General features: G+C 37.8%; 1 protein-coding gene across 1 annotated transcript in view; it reads right to left on the bottom strand.

Moving 5' to 3' along the window:
- RMDN2 (regulator of microtubule dynamics 2) overlaps positions 1-15,808 on the bottom strand; it is a 51,885-nt gene that overhangs the window by 25,625 nt on the left and 10,452 nt on the right. Inside the window, exons 5-6 of the mRNA XM_030035338.2 lie at positions 14,187-14,247; positions 1,100-1,175 (exon numbers count right to left, since the gene is read on the bottom strand). Coding sequence (XP_029891198.1) covers positions 1,100-1,175; positions 14,187-14,247 — 137 coding nt within the window. The remainder of the gene's footprint in view (positions 1-1,099; positions 1,176-14,186; positions 14,248-15,808) is intronic.

Here is a 15,808-nt window from a genome sequence, read left to right as displayed (position 1 = left end):
ACTAAAGAAAGCTTTTATTGCTCAACCTGAGTTTGAAGAAAAAAGAAATATGTTATTTCACCCCTAACTACCATTTGCCTCTCAAAATAAATTTCACTTCTAAATTTTATTTTTTTTTCCCCCAGATATCTCTGGTTTTCTAATTAAGCCAGTCACTAAAATATCTGCGTTATACAGATCTAAGAGCCTATTATTCTATCATTTTGTCCACAGACTATTCAGATAGGAGCTATGTTTTCATATTATTATTTTCCCAAATCCTTAACATTTCCAAATGATTCACAAAGATTTCAGTAATTACTTCTGAAGAGAAAAACCTCCCTGAAAAGTCTACTGCTAACACTGTGGGCCCTTTCTAAAGTCCATCCTTACACAACTGCAGCACTTCTTCAATGTTATTTGACATTTTCCCTTTGTTCCTACCTTGTCCCAACGTTCCGGGCTTAGCTCGCTTGGCACAGCTCAGATGTAATTAATGCTCTCTCATAGGAAAGCTCCGTGACACTCAAAGCCCTAACATGGACATGATGTGATAGAGACCCATCCCAGGCATTCCCTGGGAAGTGGAACACATCTGCTGCCTCTCACTGACACCCAGAAAGGGGGGACGCCGGCTCAGAGGGCAAGGGATGGAAAGCACCTAAGCAATGCCAAGGACAAGGTGGGGGAGAGTAGCACATGTAACACAAACTGCTAACCCTAAAAACCACAATTACCTTTGAAAGGACAGCGTTAAAACAAATATTACTTCTTAAGGGTGGCATGAAGAATGACTGCAGAAATGTGTTAGTTCGTCACTTAGTATTTCATATGTTTTTATTTTCTAAACAGAATTGTCACTCCATTTTCCTCCCCCCTTTGACTACAAAATAAAACTGAAATCTTAATGCTGTTTCCAGAATCCTACCTTGGTTCTTATATTTTGTAAGCATATCATCTATTTGCATACATAAAAATAACTTTTTTCACTTTAACATTGGCACCAAAATAGACCTGTGAGGCTGAATTACTGTGTTGCAAAAAATCTGTCTTAGACACTATATAAGGAAATAATTTAAAGGAATAGCTTAAAAAAACCCCAAACCCTACAAAAACATACCTTAAAGAGATAACCATTCCTGATTTTGTTTTGTACACTTTCAAACTGAGACATATAGCCACACATAATTGCAAACCTGAGAGGGGAAAAGAAAAACACACACACATACTTTTCGTGATTTAAATAAACCTTTGAATCAAATTACAAAATATTTCAATACCTAATTCACAGATTAACACCTGTTTTTCTTCCATCTTGATAGCTGGATAGAAGTTTGGCATGAGCTCTACGTATTCAGGAGCAGACAAAAAACCCAAAACAAAACAATACAGTAATGAAAACAAGAAGTTTAAGTGACACTGTTTGGGCTGTCAGTGAAATGAAAAAACAGGGATTCCTCCTCCAAAATTTCTACCATTTAGATCAGACTGCAACACTTCCAGACTTGCTCCAACATTGACAGCAGTTTAACTGGACACATTGCGCTCTGCATTGCAATGCACTGGGAACATTAACACCATCAGCTGCACTACCTCACCTGGGAAGGCAAATCCTTGGGGTGTGCTCAGCAGGAAGCTGTGCAGACCTCAAAAATTGTTCAGTCATCTTCTACCATTCTCAAGCATCTCGGTGCATTCCCGCACCTCTAGCATTCTTCTAATATCTTTAAAATTGTTTAAAAACATACACACACATTCTGCTCTAACAGAATCACTACTGCTATTACTAGCTGACTACTGCTAAGATTATTATTATTACTATTATTATTATAAATTGGGGACACTGACAGTGATAAAAGAAATGTGAGATCATTTCTATTAAAAATTTGTATTGTTAAGCAGGTATAACTGAAAATATTTTCAGAGGTTCCTACCTATAAAGGTTCAGATTTTCTAAGCAATGCTATTATCTTACTGACACTCCACTTAAACTTTTATTGCTTTTTCTTTATTACAAGAGCTATAGAACCTACTATGCATAAGCAACCTCATGCACAGATGTCAATTGTACTTTCCTTGGATGTATTTTCATTGGTATTAAGGTAACTTTGCACTTCTGTATAAAACTTACAGAACCACCAAAGATATATTTAAGCAGCATAAACTAATACAGATCATTTATCTAAATTTTTCAGAACTTTGCTTTTGTATTAAAAATTTTACAATGCAATATCAAATTAAAATAATAATTAATCATAAAAGAGGGAAATCAAGTTGAAGTCCAGAGGAAAACATGAGAGTTATGCAAGAAACTTATCGAGTTAATTATAGTAACAGACCTGCAACCTGTATGGCACATACAGTTTTTAAGCATTACTAAACCTCAGCTTTCTTGAATTTCTTTATCTAATGTAATTATTCAAGCTCCAGTGAATCCTCATTGAAATGTCACTGCTAACATAACTAAAGAAATTATTTTATTGCTTGCAGTTATATCTAATGGTTTTAAGTTAGAAACACTCATGCTACAGTTTGTTGAATTTTTAGTCAGTAAGTGTTCCCAGGTAAGGCATATGTGGGTCAGCATAACAACAGTAGTTGAATTTGTAAGAGCTCCAGACAGACTGTCAAACACTGTTGAGCAGGATGTAAGTTGTGACCAATGTGCACTGAACAAAATCTGGCCAATGGCACCACTACTTCTGACAGTTAAAGCTGCTGGGGGAGCACATTTCATATGGGAACCAGCTGCAATTGAGGGAAAAAGCAAGGGGTGGGGGTCAGGAAAGTTCAAGGTATTTAGAAAGAGGGGGAAGGTACTGAAAACTTCATTAGGCTTAAGTAACTCAGGCAACATTTCCCCTATTCCCTTCACTCATTAAGTGCTAATCAGATAAACTCAGCATACCATAGCTAAACGGATTGTTGCTACAAAAGAAAACAATGAAAAGCGAACAAGCTAATCCAGCATCTTGCAGTATTTCCCTGTCTGTGCGTGACAAGAAAGAGGGCCTTAGTTTAAACCAGTTCAAAGAAAAACTTCTACTTACAGCTAAAATCTCTGGGGAGGGAAATCCCAGTAAAATTTTCAATAAACGAAAACTAAGCTAACGTAATACATTTTATTTTTCAAGGAAAAAATAAGAATGTCTTTCATGTATTGGCGATTTTTTTTTCTATTTTATACTTTTGAGCCAGGCTAGGCAGGCACTTGGCATAAATCAATTATTTAGTTTTTAAAGTTCTATGGCACTTTGGATATTCATTTCATTTCTAAAAAAAGGGGTAGGTTTTGGGTTTTTTTCCAGAAAAGAATTTTTAGGCGTTTTAAATAATTTTTAAACACTTTAAAAAAACAAAGCAAACTTCATCTTCACAGATGCAAAGGGTAGTACTAAGAAAACGATCAGAGAAAACGAGGAAGGAACTAACTAGAAATGCTTGTCATTCGATCCCGAAACCGTCTTTCCAGATTTAGGCCCCAGCTCTCCGCAAAGCCGGCAGCCGGAGGCCGAAGCGCGGGTCCCGCGGCCCCTCAGCCTCCTCTCTCCGTTGCCACCGGCCCCATCTCGTGGTGGCACTCGGACACAGCAGGCAGCCTCGGGGCCTGGGCCTTTCACAGTTCTTTTTACTTCCTCACGGGGCGGGGAATAAATAAAAAAGTTATCGCACAATAATGTGCAAATATCCTATGAAACGGGTGAAACGTACGTATCTTTTGTTAGGGCAAGTGATACTGGTTTTCCTCACAACCACTGCCTGCCTTACACCCTTTGAACATCAAAATTAAAATACTGCTTACAGTACCTTCACTGAGAAAAATAAAGAGACAATTGTACCAACTAAGTGCTGCAAGGAAGTGACTTAGCTGCTGAGCTAATGCTACTCCTGGATAATGTGAAAAACCAGCCACAGACATGTTCATCTAAATAAACGTAACAATCATAACCTCAACAAGACAGACACAGTACTTCTGTTAACATTAAAAAAATGTTATTTCCAGGTGGAAGAAAAGTTACTGAAAACAGTGTAGAAGCATACAGATTAATCATCCACAATTAATACTCCTTTTCTAAGCACAAACACAATCAAACCAACCCAGTAATAAGTCAGCACCATGTCCCTTTGCTACAAACAATGTCACTGAAACTCAGACTTGCAAGGAACTAGTTGAGAGAAATGAATGCCAAGGGCCTACGCAGCCCTCACATAGAGGGGTCCAGATCAAGGTGAATTAACGTTTTCCCTTCCAGTGTTCCAGAACTTGTATATGTATTCAGACAAGGTAAAACTGCAAGGGGCATACCTTACCTCCTGCAAAAGGAAGAACAGCAGGTTGACCCAGTGAGTTTTACCAAGCATGTTCGCAAGCAACCTGTATTTTAATATCAAAAACACAGAGAGATGCCACCAACACTTAGACTCCAGCAACCACAGCTTATCCCATATGAGATGGATTTACAGAAAAGATTTAAAATGTCAAATCAAGATTAAGCCACATTAGGACATTGAAATACAGCAAGTTTTACCTTTTCCCTGATAAATTTCACAGGGCCAAAATCAGAAATAGCACATGTCTTCCCAGGCTTGTTCTTCCCTCTTCTATATCTCCTTCCATGTATCCCAACTCCAAAAAAACCTCTTATTTCATGTAGACTTCAGAAATGTGTCCGTACAGGGCTTACATTTAGAAGTCTAGGTCTCCCTTTTAGCAGCCTAGTACCAACAGGAAAGTTTTTCTTAATTATAATTGGTATGACTTTGTGAACAGGAGGAGAGTTTGTGATATTTACTAATACCAAAGAATTTATTTCATCTGTTTCATACCTATTTTTCACTCCCTCCTCTTCACCCTAGACACATTTGACATGTAAGGTAGTATGAGTAAAGGCTAATGTGTGGGTAACATGAGAGGCCCAGTGAAAAGAAAGTTAATTTCCATTCCAACTCTAAATCCGTTCTTGTGTCTCCCCATCTCTGCACGGCTCAGAGTCCTATGCGTCCCATCTTATTTCTCTAGCCATCAACTCCCTCACTTACATATTCTGACAGTCTCTGCAATGCAGCCAGACCCTCAAGGCTTTCTTTTTAATCTGACTTCAATGAGATATCAATTCCTATATAGGGAGATTTTACAAATTATATTACTGTTTATGAACCCTGTTACATTACCCTTCCAGAGATCACAGCTTTGCATACTTAAAATTTTATCATTTTCCCATGGTATTTCACCTATAAAATTGCATCTGATACTAAATCTCTGCGGAAAAGTAAAAGTATCAGTTAGATATCAGCTTCCTCATGGTGGTGAGGGTATGGAAGCAGTGGCTATGAATGTGAAAGACTGCCAATATACAAAGTAAAATGCGCCAAGGTGCAAAGTGAAGTGTTTAGGTGGTTTTTTTGCTCATGGGTTTTGGTTTTTTTGTTTGTTTTGTTTTCTCTTTTTTTTTTCCCTTCTTCTTGGAATACAACTGAGTCTACATTGTAGAAATTGGCAGAAATATAGTTTTTATATTAAAAATTCACCAGAGCACTGAAGCTGAGCTCCAGGGAAACATCAGATGTGGCACACACTTGCGTAGGTGATGCTTGCAAAAACACAGGAAACAAACCCATACTTTGGTAAAAAAACAAACCAAAACAAAACAAAAGTAAGGATATTTAAAAATTCTGGCTTAATAGTTTATTGCAACACATACAATATACCAAAACAAGGAAAAATGCTGCTGTTAATGCATATTCACAGAAGTTCACCAGTAGAACACGTGGATGCCATGTTCTGCATTTCTGAGGCTGTGGAACCCGCAACTGTGTTAAATTTCTGTGTTCCAGAAATTTAACTTTTATTTTTGTAACAGACTTTTTTAGTTGTTATAGCTGCAAACACAATCTTGAAGAAATTAGAAGGATATAGTCTTCACATATGTGGAAACAGAGTGAAACAATAGCTTTCAGAGACAGCAACACAACAATTCTCCTTGACAGAAACAGGGATCACTAGATTGCCAGTATTATTTCCTCTGTGACCATTCTGGCAAAAAACTCGTAGCAAATAGTCCTTTTCACATTTCAAACCCACCTCCTTTGCACTTGTGCGAGGATGCTGCAGTGTTTCTCCAGTGCACTGCTATTTCAGGAACCTTTTCCCAGGGGATGCATCATACTCCTCCTCACAGGCCGGACTACAGACCTGAGCTCAGTCCTTTGCAAAGGGCTAATGTCATGCAAGTGCCAACATCTGCTACCTCCCTTCAGCGGGGAGGGAAATGCGCACCGAGAAGAAAGATCAACAGATGGAGAACTGGAGAAGGGACCACAAATGCCCTGAGGCATTGCAACATTTCTGAACTGAAATATTCCACTGACCTGTCCTATGGAAAAGAAAAAAAAAACCAAACAAAAACCAACAACCTCCCACTAGATTGTGATTTTTTTTTTTTTTTGCACACAAAGTGCCTTATATCAGATCTAATCACTAACTCCAGCAACCACACAGTCCTAATGCATGACCTTCCACCATTCTCTCATTTAAATGCTCTAACCAGAAATACACAAGAACCTACACACCCCTCTGATCCACTTACTGCAGAACAAGGTACAGCTTTTCAGAATAGCTTCTGAATTTGTCTTTCTGTAGTTGAAATTTTAAATTCTTTTTACCAAAATAATTAAGTAATTTAAAGATTGTTGACTAAAATTAAGCATAATTAACAACAAAGATTGCTATAAAACTTTTTTGGTCTCCCCATGAATCAAATACGGGGCAAATAACTACTAACTTGAAACTTTGTTATACCAAGTTTTGACTGAAATTATTTCTGCACAAGGTATCAACTCCTGAAAAATAAGACTATGATAGAAACAGATGCTTGTAGCTTGTAAGTTATCTGTCTCTTCTAAGCCTAATTAAGGGATAATTAAGGGCAGAAGGTTACAAGAATGTAGTTAGAAACATAGTATGAATTTAATTTTAAAAGTTGTTAATAGTATGATAATATCCTACAACATATTCTATAATTTTGAAGAGTTTTGTTTCACTAGAGAAATATTATTTTTCGCCACTGCACCCTACAAATCTGACAAATTATCTGTTATAATTCTACTACTAAGAGTACGACATTCACTTTTTTGTGGGAAGTTTGTGTAAAATCCCTTTGTGTGTACATGCCACCAAACATAAAAGTTCTTCTTCCATAAGAACTACATTTTCCCTGCTTCTGCACAGCTTCCCACATTTCTGCAAAATAACCAAGTTATATGGGTTTAAGAACTCGACTTTATCATGCTGGGTAGTAATATCACTTAGTATTAAAAGTTAATCCAGGAGAAACTTAATCCCAGTTGGGTCAAAATAGTAGTTTACTTTCTTAGAAACCTTCTTCTGAGCAGTTTTTTATCCTATTATGAGTGATTTTATCATTTTTTGTTCACAAGACACAAAAGTTTCTACATTTCTGAATACTTTGTACCTCTCAAGTAATACAAAACACCTTCTGGCTAGATACTCCATACTTGTTACATAAAAGCCTCTCAGTATCTTTGCAATCTCTAGACTTCCTCACTGAAATATGTTCTACCTGGGACTATCACTTCTTTCATTTTTTGTATACCAAGTACAGCAAGTCCACTCAGAAGTACAAGTCATACTAGCACATCAAAGATTCCGAAAGCATCAGTTCTAGCCCAGGCCCAAGCTTAGCACAAAATTATATGTGAACATAAGGGTCAACATTTTGACTTAGTCCTGGAAGTGAATAACAAACTCTACAACAAACAAAAGCTAACACAATTTCTGATTATATTCTTCTCCATTTTCTGTCTTACTAATACAAGTCAGCCAAAACACCAAGTAAGTGGTAATTATTCATGTCCTCAATGAAGCCAATCCATTCTCTTCCATAGTGTTGCCTCTCAGTGAGAGACCGTCAGCTCTGGAACCCGCTGCCATGGACAACCCTGGTCCTGCGAAACTTGTTTCTGCGCTTCCCAGTAACTCACATAGAGAAGAAAAGTCTTGGGGGCAGCTGTGGTTCAGGGGGATTCTTCACTTAACATGACTAGGTTTTCACTTGATAACTTCACTCCAAGCCAAATGAGACACGTGCTATATGACTCCTATCAGCGGGTAAGTTCTATAGAGAGAGTAACCCAAACTTAATGGCAGCACTAAGTTTGTTTGTGGCAAACAAACCAAAGTTCAATGCAAAGAATGATCTTTCTAAGTAAATGTCATGTACACTGGCCACATCTAATAACCTTTCTGCTCTTTGCAAAGCCTGTAACAAATCCTCCTCAGCAAAAAAGGAGGTGCGGGGTTCTGGGCAACAGCAGAGAAGCCTTCTGGACCTCTTCCAAATTCTTGAAGAAAAAGCAGCAATAACCCCCCCCCCCCCCCCACCATAAAAACTCACTTGTTTTGCTAAAGAACTTAAAAGTGATTGTGTAGTTTTAAATAAAAGCAAAGTTAACATTCCTCTACATTTTGTGTTTTCTGTAACTGCAAAGCCGTAAAGCGATGCCATCCGAAGCAACTACAGCACTGAATTATTCACATAGCGCTTCCAATTAAAATCTGGACGATAAAGATGTTCCATGGTCCAAGACGAGCTATGAGGATTCACAGCTATCATTTGGGAATCACTGACCCACAAAAGGGTTTTGTTTGAGGCTTGGGAAGAACAAAAAGACCTGCAACTGGCTGATGCCAGCTTTTGCATGCGAGTTCCTTCACAGCTTGAATAATTGACACCAGCTGAACAAAGCAACAAGTCACTTAGAATATTTACTCTGACTCTCTTTAGGGTGGTCACACAAATAATAAAAGGTTACAGCTATGCTTTTCCTTTCCAGTGTTTCCATTTACTTCAGTATTTTAGAGGTCACCATTCAAAAAATCTGAAAGTTTTTTGATCTCACTGGCAACTACAATATTAAGTATGATCACATGTTTTAAAAAATCTGGATTCAGATACAAAAATTATTCGCAGCTGCAAAAGTTCACTACCAAAACCAACTTATTTCAAGATATTTTGCTGAGTTCTTTTTGCATATATTTTATCAAATTTAATTTGAGGATGAATATTGGTTACTTGGTTACCAGTATTCTGATCAGTAAGTTGGCCAGTTTTTTTGATGATGTATTTTATGATAAAGTTTTATAAAAAAATACAGATGACCTACTGAGAAGATATATGGCATTTTTTTTGTTCTTAACTGAAGTAAATGTGAAAAGTAAGGCAAGACAGCTGAACTCCAGGCCTACATTAGCAAGAGTTTGCTCATGAGACCATTCCACTAAACTCTCCTGGTGAAGGCAAAAGATACATTCTATTTCCCAGACAACTTATGGCAATTTCACAAAATAGGAAAAACCCTGCTCTGAAAAAGGGATGTTTTTTCCAGTGTAATTCTGTCTATACTAGGGCTTTACTGGAACAGTTGTCAGTCAGGGTGTGACAAAAACATATTTATGCGGTAAACAAGAGCTTTCAAGCAGCAGGGATAAGCTTCCAAAATAAACTTTCAAATAGGTCTATAGCCCTAATCCTTGCTTGACAGGCATGGTGTACATTTCTAATGAAAAAAACTAAACCATAAAAAAGTGCCATGTTATAAAAAGTTCTAGAGAAGAATGATTAAGAGACAATATTCAAAAGCACAGCAGCAAATGACTACTTTTGATGCAGAGGAAAGGCAGGTTTTAAAGATTAATTCAGCTCCAGTGAGGTGTTCTCTATTGACTTAAAAATCCAAAAGTAATTGACCCTAAAGGTGAAAATAAGAGCACATGGCTAAGCTAGGGATATTGGATGGATATTAATGACATATATATATATATATATATATCAGAACTGGATGGCATATTTAAAGAGAGATATATATCAGAAATGCTAAATACAAACTGAAGGCAGTAAGAAGAGGTTCTATAAATACAGCAGAAGAAAAAGAAACATAAATGAAAGTATCAAACAATTAGCAATGAGGAAAAAAATGACAAAAGATGAAACCAACAAGGGTGAATTCTTTTCTTATATTTCCCCTACCCCCAAGGGTTAACTGTAAGTAGACACCAAGAAACAGGACCAGGAAAAGAATAGGCCTATCATTTAATACTTACGCATTTAGTAAGCCATAATATATTAAACAGTTTAAGAGAACATTAGAAATAATGCATAAGTTAACAATATAGATAGCAGCTATACCAAACATGAGTTAAAAACTCAGTTGTGCTGATAGGAAATACCAAAACCCCTCAGAAATAAGAAAGTACAGATTAGTAAGAAATCAACCAAAACTTTCCTTAGGCAAGGTCAGAAAGCCAGCTTCCTCATCAGTAGCTAGTACAGAATGAGACAACCTTACACGAAAAATGAGAAAACTGTCTAATGAACAGATGGGCTTATCTGACCCAGGCTAAGATCATTTACCTTATGCAGCTTAAGAAAATTTTATGTTGGTGGTGAGGTGAAAAGGAAGGATTTTGGTCTGAGACAGCACTGTTTTCACACAGAGCTTGCATTCATGCTCATCTGTGTATCTAATCTATTACAGTCAATGGAGACCCTATTCAATTCACAGTAGAACCCTGCTTGGACACAGGTGCCTGCTGCCACTGGAGCTGCCCTAGGGTTTCCCACCACTTCCAGCTGCCGGCCTGGAAGAGTACCGACCCCCAAAGGTCCTGCGTGATACCTCCCATGCCATGCAAATATGCTGGCACGTCAAATGGCACATGTTGCCTATTAAACATTAACTCTCCATCCCCTATAAGTGGAGGACAAGTCCCTCACTCACATGTAGACAGATAATGGAGACAGTACATCTAGATGTCAATCTAGAGTTGGGTACTGCCCTTCATCTCTGACCTTAGGTAAAACTGGTACACCATTCTTCTTTAAGTGACCACCTGCTAGTGATCCTAGTATTTTTGTATAAATATTTGTTCTATTTTTTCTTTTAAGTTTTGTTTTCTCTCTTATTATCCTTTTAAACTATGGATTACATATTACTTTCACATATTATTTCTTCATGCCTTAATTGTATTGCACTGTTTTCTGTTCACACACAGTCTTATCTATTTAAGATTTTAGGCAAAATTCTGTTTGCATATGACTTTGAGAGAACAGCTTCTGCAGGGAAGATTCCCCAAAGTCTTATTTCCTGTTCATGGGGATTAACATGTAGAATAACGTTTAGATGAACTGGATAAATTTGCATCAGCCAGACTCAGACAATCCAGATCTGACATACAGCTGACTACCACAATCTCCTGGGTAATGCAGAACGTCCCAGCAGAAGGGAAAAAGGCAAACATAGTTGCTATCTACAGAAAAAAAAACCAAAGGGAAAGGGGAAAGGGGAAACCAGCCTAACCTGAAAGCATCCCAGGATAAATTATTCTGTAAATGCAGAAGCATACAAAACAGTTAACGCAAGCTTGTCATGAACAAACAGTATCAAACAAAAATATTTTTCTTTTTTGACAAGATAAACAAGACTGGAATATTAGAGGAATGCAACAAATGGGATATAGCTTGACCTTAATGTGGCCTTTGACTTTGTCCTACCTGATGTTCCTCAAAATCTAACCATGGAAATATCATTTACATTAAATCACTTGTAGGTGGTTGGAGAAACAGGTTCAAGTGAACCTGAGCATCATTATAGGTGTTCCACAAAGTTTTGTGCTGGGTCCATTATCTTCCAGTAATTTCATTAATGAAGTCAATGATTTTAAAAAACCCACAAAAACCCAAAACACTTCTAAAATAAAGTTGTAATCTGGGAGGGGATGTAAGCATTTACAAACCTAAATGGCCTCAATAAACCTGAGAAATGGTCTGATATCAACATGAAATCAATGAAACATGTGTAAAGTACTCTACCAAGGAAGAAAAAAGAAATGTGCAGTTACAAAACAAGTCCATCTGGTTAAGCAGCAGCATAACAGAAAAGGATCTGCTGGGACCACAGACTGAACAACAGTTGGCAGGCTAGACAAAAACATACAAATGTCTGTCTGGAGCATGGAAGTCCATTCTGCCCAGTATTCAGAGCATCAGTTAGAGCGGCATAACCAGTATGGGGCATCACAGTTTAAAAATTACACATCAGGTCAGAATGACTTCAGAAAAGAAAGACAAGCAGATAAAATATTCATTAAAAAAATATTATACCAAACTATTCTGTAGTGTCCATCTACATCACTAGAAAGCTACCAGTTCAACAGTAAAACCCTCACATTCACTTGCAACCCAGATACAAAAAGGATGAAAACTGTAAACCATACAGAAATCCATTGCCTGTTACAAGAAGCAGTACTTTACAAAACATAAGATTTTCTTCTTAAACCTCTCAAATAGGCTTTCTGAGCTAACCTCTGGAACATGTCTCCTTGCACTCATAATTTTCCCTTGCTAGATGTGCCTGCCAGTACAGGATCTCACATCTGAAGTCCAGCAGACCACCTACATCTCTCTGAACAATATGTAAGCATTTATTGGTGTAGTTTCTGCCAGTGAAGTTGTATTTATACTAGATTTTGTCAATCTCGTGAGCTGGGGAGAAAGGGAAGGAGGGAGGGGCAGGACTTCCGCTTGCATGTGATTTTGTGGTTGTTTATACACATAGCTGTAGCTGAGAGGGGTACACCAGCATTACCCTGAAGAAGTGACCATGGCTATGGTCAGGCAAACAGCAGAAATGGCTGTGAATTGCTTTCAGAAGGTGTTCAAGCTATATGGGCTTCAAATCACCTTGCACTGAGGAGTGATGCTCAAGATGGTCCTCTTCTGTTAGTTCTGCTGCCACAGCAGCAACCTCCAGCTGATAGGAATTAACAAGCAGCTGGGTAAAGCCAAAAGCAAAAGCTCCTATCTTAAACTGCCACATTATAGCCACCTGGGGCCTAGGCTTCACCTTCAAGCAGGCATCATCTCTACTTCCAAGGCATCATCTCTACTTCCAAGACATCAGAAAGAGCAAATGCAAATCTGTCTGTGGTGGTGAAGCTTAGTCACGATTCCCACAGCACACCACTTCTAGCACCCCATTGTTACAAAGCGGGTGTTTGGATCACTAGTTGTTATAAACAGAAGGAAAAAAAGAATCATAGGAACACGGCAACGCTCACAGGAACATGGTGTGGAACAATAACATAGCCATCTTTGAAGTTTAGGAGAGACAGAGACCAAGCCAGTGAGTCACCTAATTAAATGAACACATCTGTGTCTAATAAGTATCTAAACCTGATCTAGCTGACATGTGCTCCCTTTATTGGGAATGGAGATATCAACTGAACCTCAGGAGAAATTCACCTCACCCTAATGCAGATGGGCAAAATGGACTCACATGAACTGCACTCCAGAAGTGGCTACTTCTTTTCAGATTGTGAAGGGAGCCTGAGATAAAAGGACTTGGTTTAGATATGTGAAAGTTAAGTGAAATCCCACCCTACATGTGTAATGACAAAATTAATGAAGAACATAGAAACCAAAATGGAAAAAGCTAACAATATTAGAAAAGAAATTAGAAGCTCAGTAAAATTGATTAATAAAACAGTAAGGTGAGGAAGTATCAGCTAGAACTCAGCAGAATTATCTATACCTGATAATGTTGATTTGATAAAAAATATTTACATTTGCAAAGAGTTTGTTAGTCCTGGCAAAGTCTACAAAATTAATCCAGGTGCCAAGCTTAGAGGAAAAATATATGATAAAACAAAAATTGAGAAGTTAATTGAAAATTCCATAGTCCTCTCATTGTCTATTTTTAATTATTAGAATTTAGAATATTACAAGTACAAGGACAAAATACGAGGTCAAATGACATTGTTTTGCGAAGTGTTGAAAGAGAAGGTAAATGAAAAACTATGGCTTCTCTGAGCAATAATATACTAGTTTAAGCAAATACTCCCTTCTACATTTCATGGTACATACTGAAGTATGGTTATTGAGTTGTTTCACATGCTATAGCAAATGCTTCACAATACTTCAAGGTAATTTTTAGCTGCAACTGATGATAATTGAGTTCCATAAAACTATAAAAAGATATTAATGAGCAATTTATGAAATTGATGTCACACTGCAGCACGATAAATGTAACTTGCTGTGGGCACTATTTAGAGCCAAAGACTCTAAAGGGTTTTTTTTTTGTTGGATATGATAAATACATAAAAGTTTGCAAAAATGCACTTTCTCACTTACCACTGGTGACTCTCAGCACTCTTGCCATCCAGCAGAACAGCCTTTTCAGCTTTAATCTTTCCTGTAAACGGAATACAATATATTAAAGGATTTATTGTACTCTTCCACATTTTAGGCAATTCCCAAGAAAGAACGAAGCAACCTGTTATACTCTAGCTGCAAAGAAGAGATTGCTTCCTGTTCTTGTAAACATTTAGATGGACAATGTAACATCCTGGCTGTACATTATTTACATACCCATAAATACATACATACATAAATATATGCGCATATATATATATATGGGTGCAATTTTAGCATTTTCTCTTAAAATACAATTCAGATGCAGCTAAATCAGGGAACAATTGGACTGGACTGGCAAAGGAGGCAGAGTTGTCTGTAAGACTGAAGACCCTTAAAAGCAGGTTAGAGAAGCACCTGTCAGAAGAACCAGCAAAACTGTTTCCTGCCTTGGGTACAGTAATGAACTAGTTGAAGTTCCTTTCCAGCACAAAGACTTCCATTAAGTTCCACTTTTAATTGAATAAAGATGACAGTACGTGATTTGATCAAACCCATGCTCCCAGTAAGAAGTTCAGATGAGATGCTTGCTGTTTGCAAAGTCTCAGCTGCAACCAATTAAGCCACACTGACATTTCTGTATTGGAAGTTAACTTAAAAAAAACCCAAAGAACAGCATACACAGTCCTCCAACCCAGTGGAATGAAAAAAACCACAAAACTACTGCCAGCTCCCCCACAGTCTAAATCCCCCTGCACCACTTGCAAAAACTGAGATGAAAAAGGCTGCTGTCACCCACCACTTCATGAGAATGAGCCAAACTAGGCTGGTTACTCAGCACCTAAGACCCAATTTCCTTCCATCATTCTTTATCTCTCCCTGTCTTTTGCTATGCCATTATCTTTCATCAGCTGAGGCTACATGTAGTCACTGGTAAAAGCAAAGAATCCAACAACTGAGTTCACTGTTGTAATTTCGTTTGTGTTGTAATCCTTACTGCACCGTGTGATTTCCATACAAAGAAGCCAAGTAGCTACTAAAGCAAAGACAGTATCAATTAAGTAGCTAAGACAGTGCAAGTCTTCATGAGCATTTAGATGACAAAAGGATAGGGCCAAAGACCTTGGACAAGCTGAGATTGGCTATGGAATATGTAATAACAGCACAAAGGCATGACACTGCCTTTAAGGATGACAAAGGGCAGCAAAAACTGCTTTGTCAGTGATGTGGTCACTGCTGACAGAACAAAAAGTAGAAAACAGGAAAAGAGTCACAAAAGACAAAATAACCTGAACTTGGAATACACATATAAAACCTGAATTTGATGCAGCAGAAAAAGGGAGAGGCAATGGAGAAACAAAGGAGAGAGAAGTACTCCCAGATACAGGCAAAAAGGATTATTTTAAGAACAGTGTGTTGACTGGAGGAGAGTGACACATGTAGAAAAGATGTAGGTTTCATTGTAATAAAGAGAAGAAGGCCCAAAACAAAAAGGGAAATGTAAACTGTACCTTTAGCCAATATGCATCCAGACAGTGAAAGAAAGGGCAATGCTTTTAAAAGCAACAAGGAAAAAGTGCTGTGAAGAAGAAAATCAGAACCTTGTTGAGGTTAAGCTGTCA

Source organism: Aquila chrysaetos, chromosome 13 (genome assembly GCF_900496995.4).
Source record: "Aquila chrysaetos chrysaetos chromosome 13, bAquChr1.4, whole genome shotgun sequence".
Lineage (NCBI taxonomy): Eukaryota > Metazoa > Chordata > Aves > Accipitriformes > Accipitridae > Aquila > Aquila chrysaetos.
Note: the sequence above shows the minus strand (reverse complement) of the source record. Positions and strands in the feature narration are given on the sequence as shown.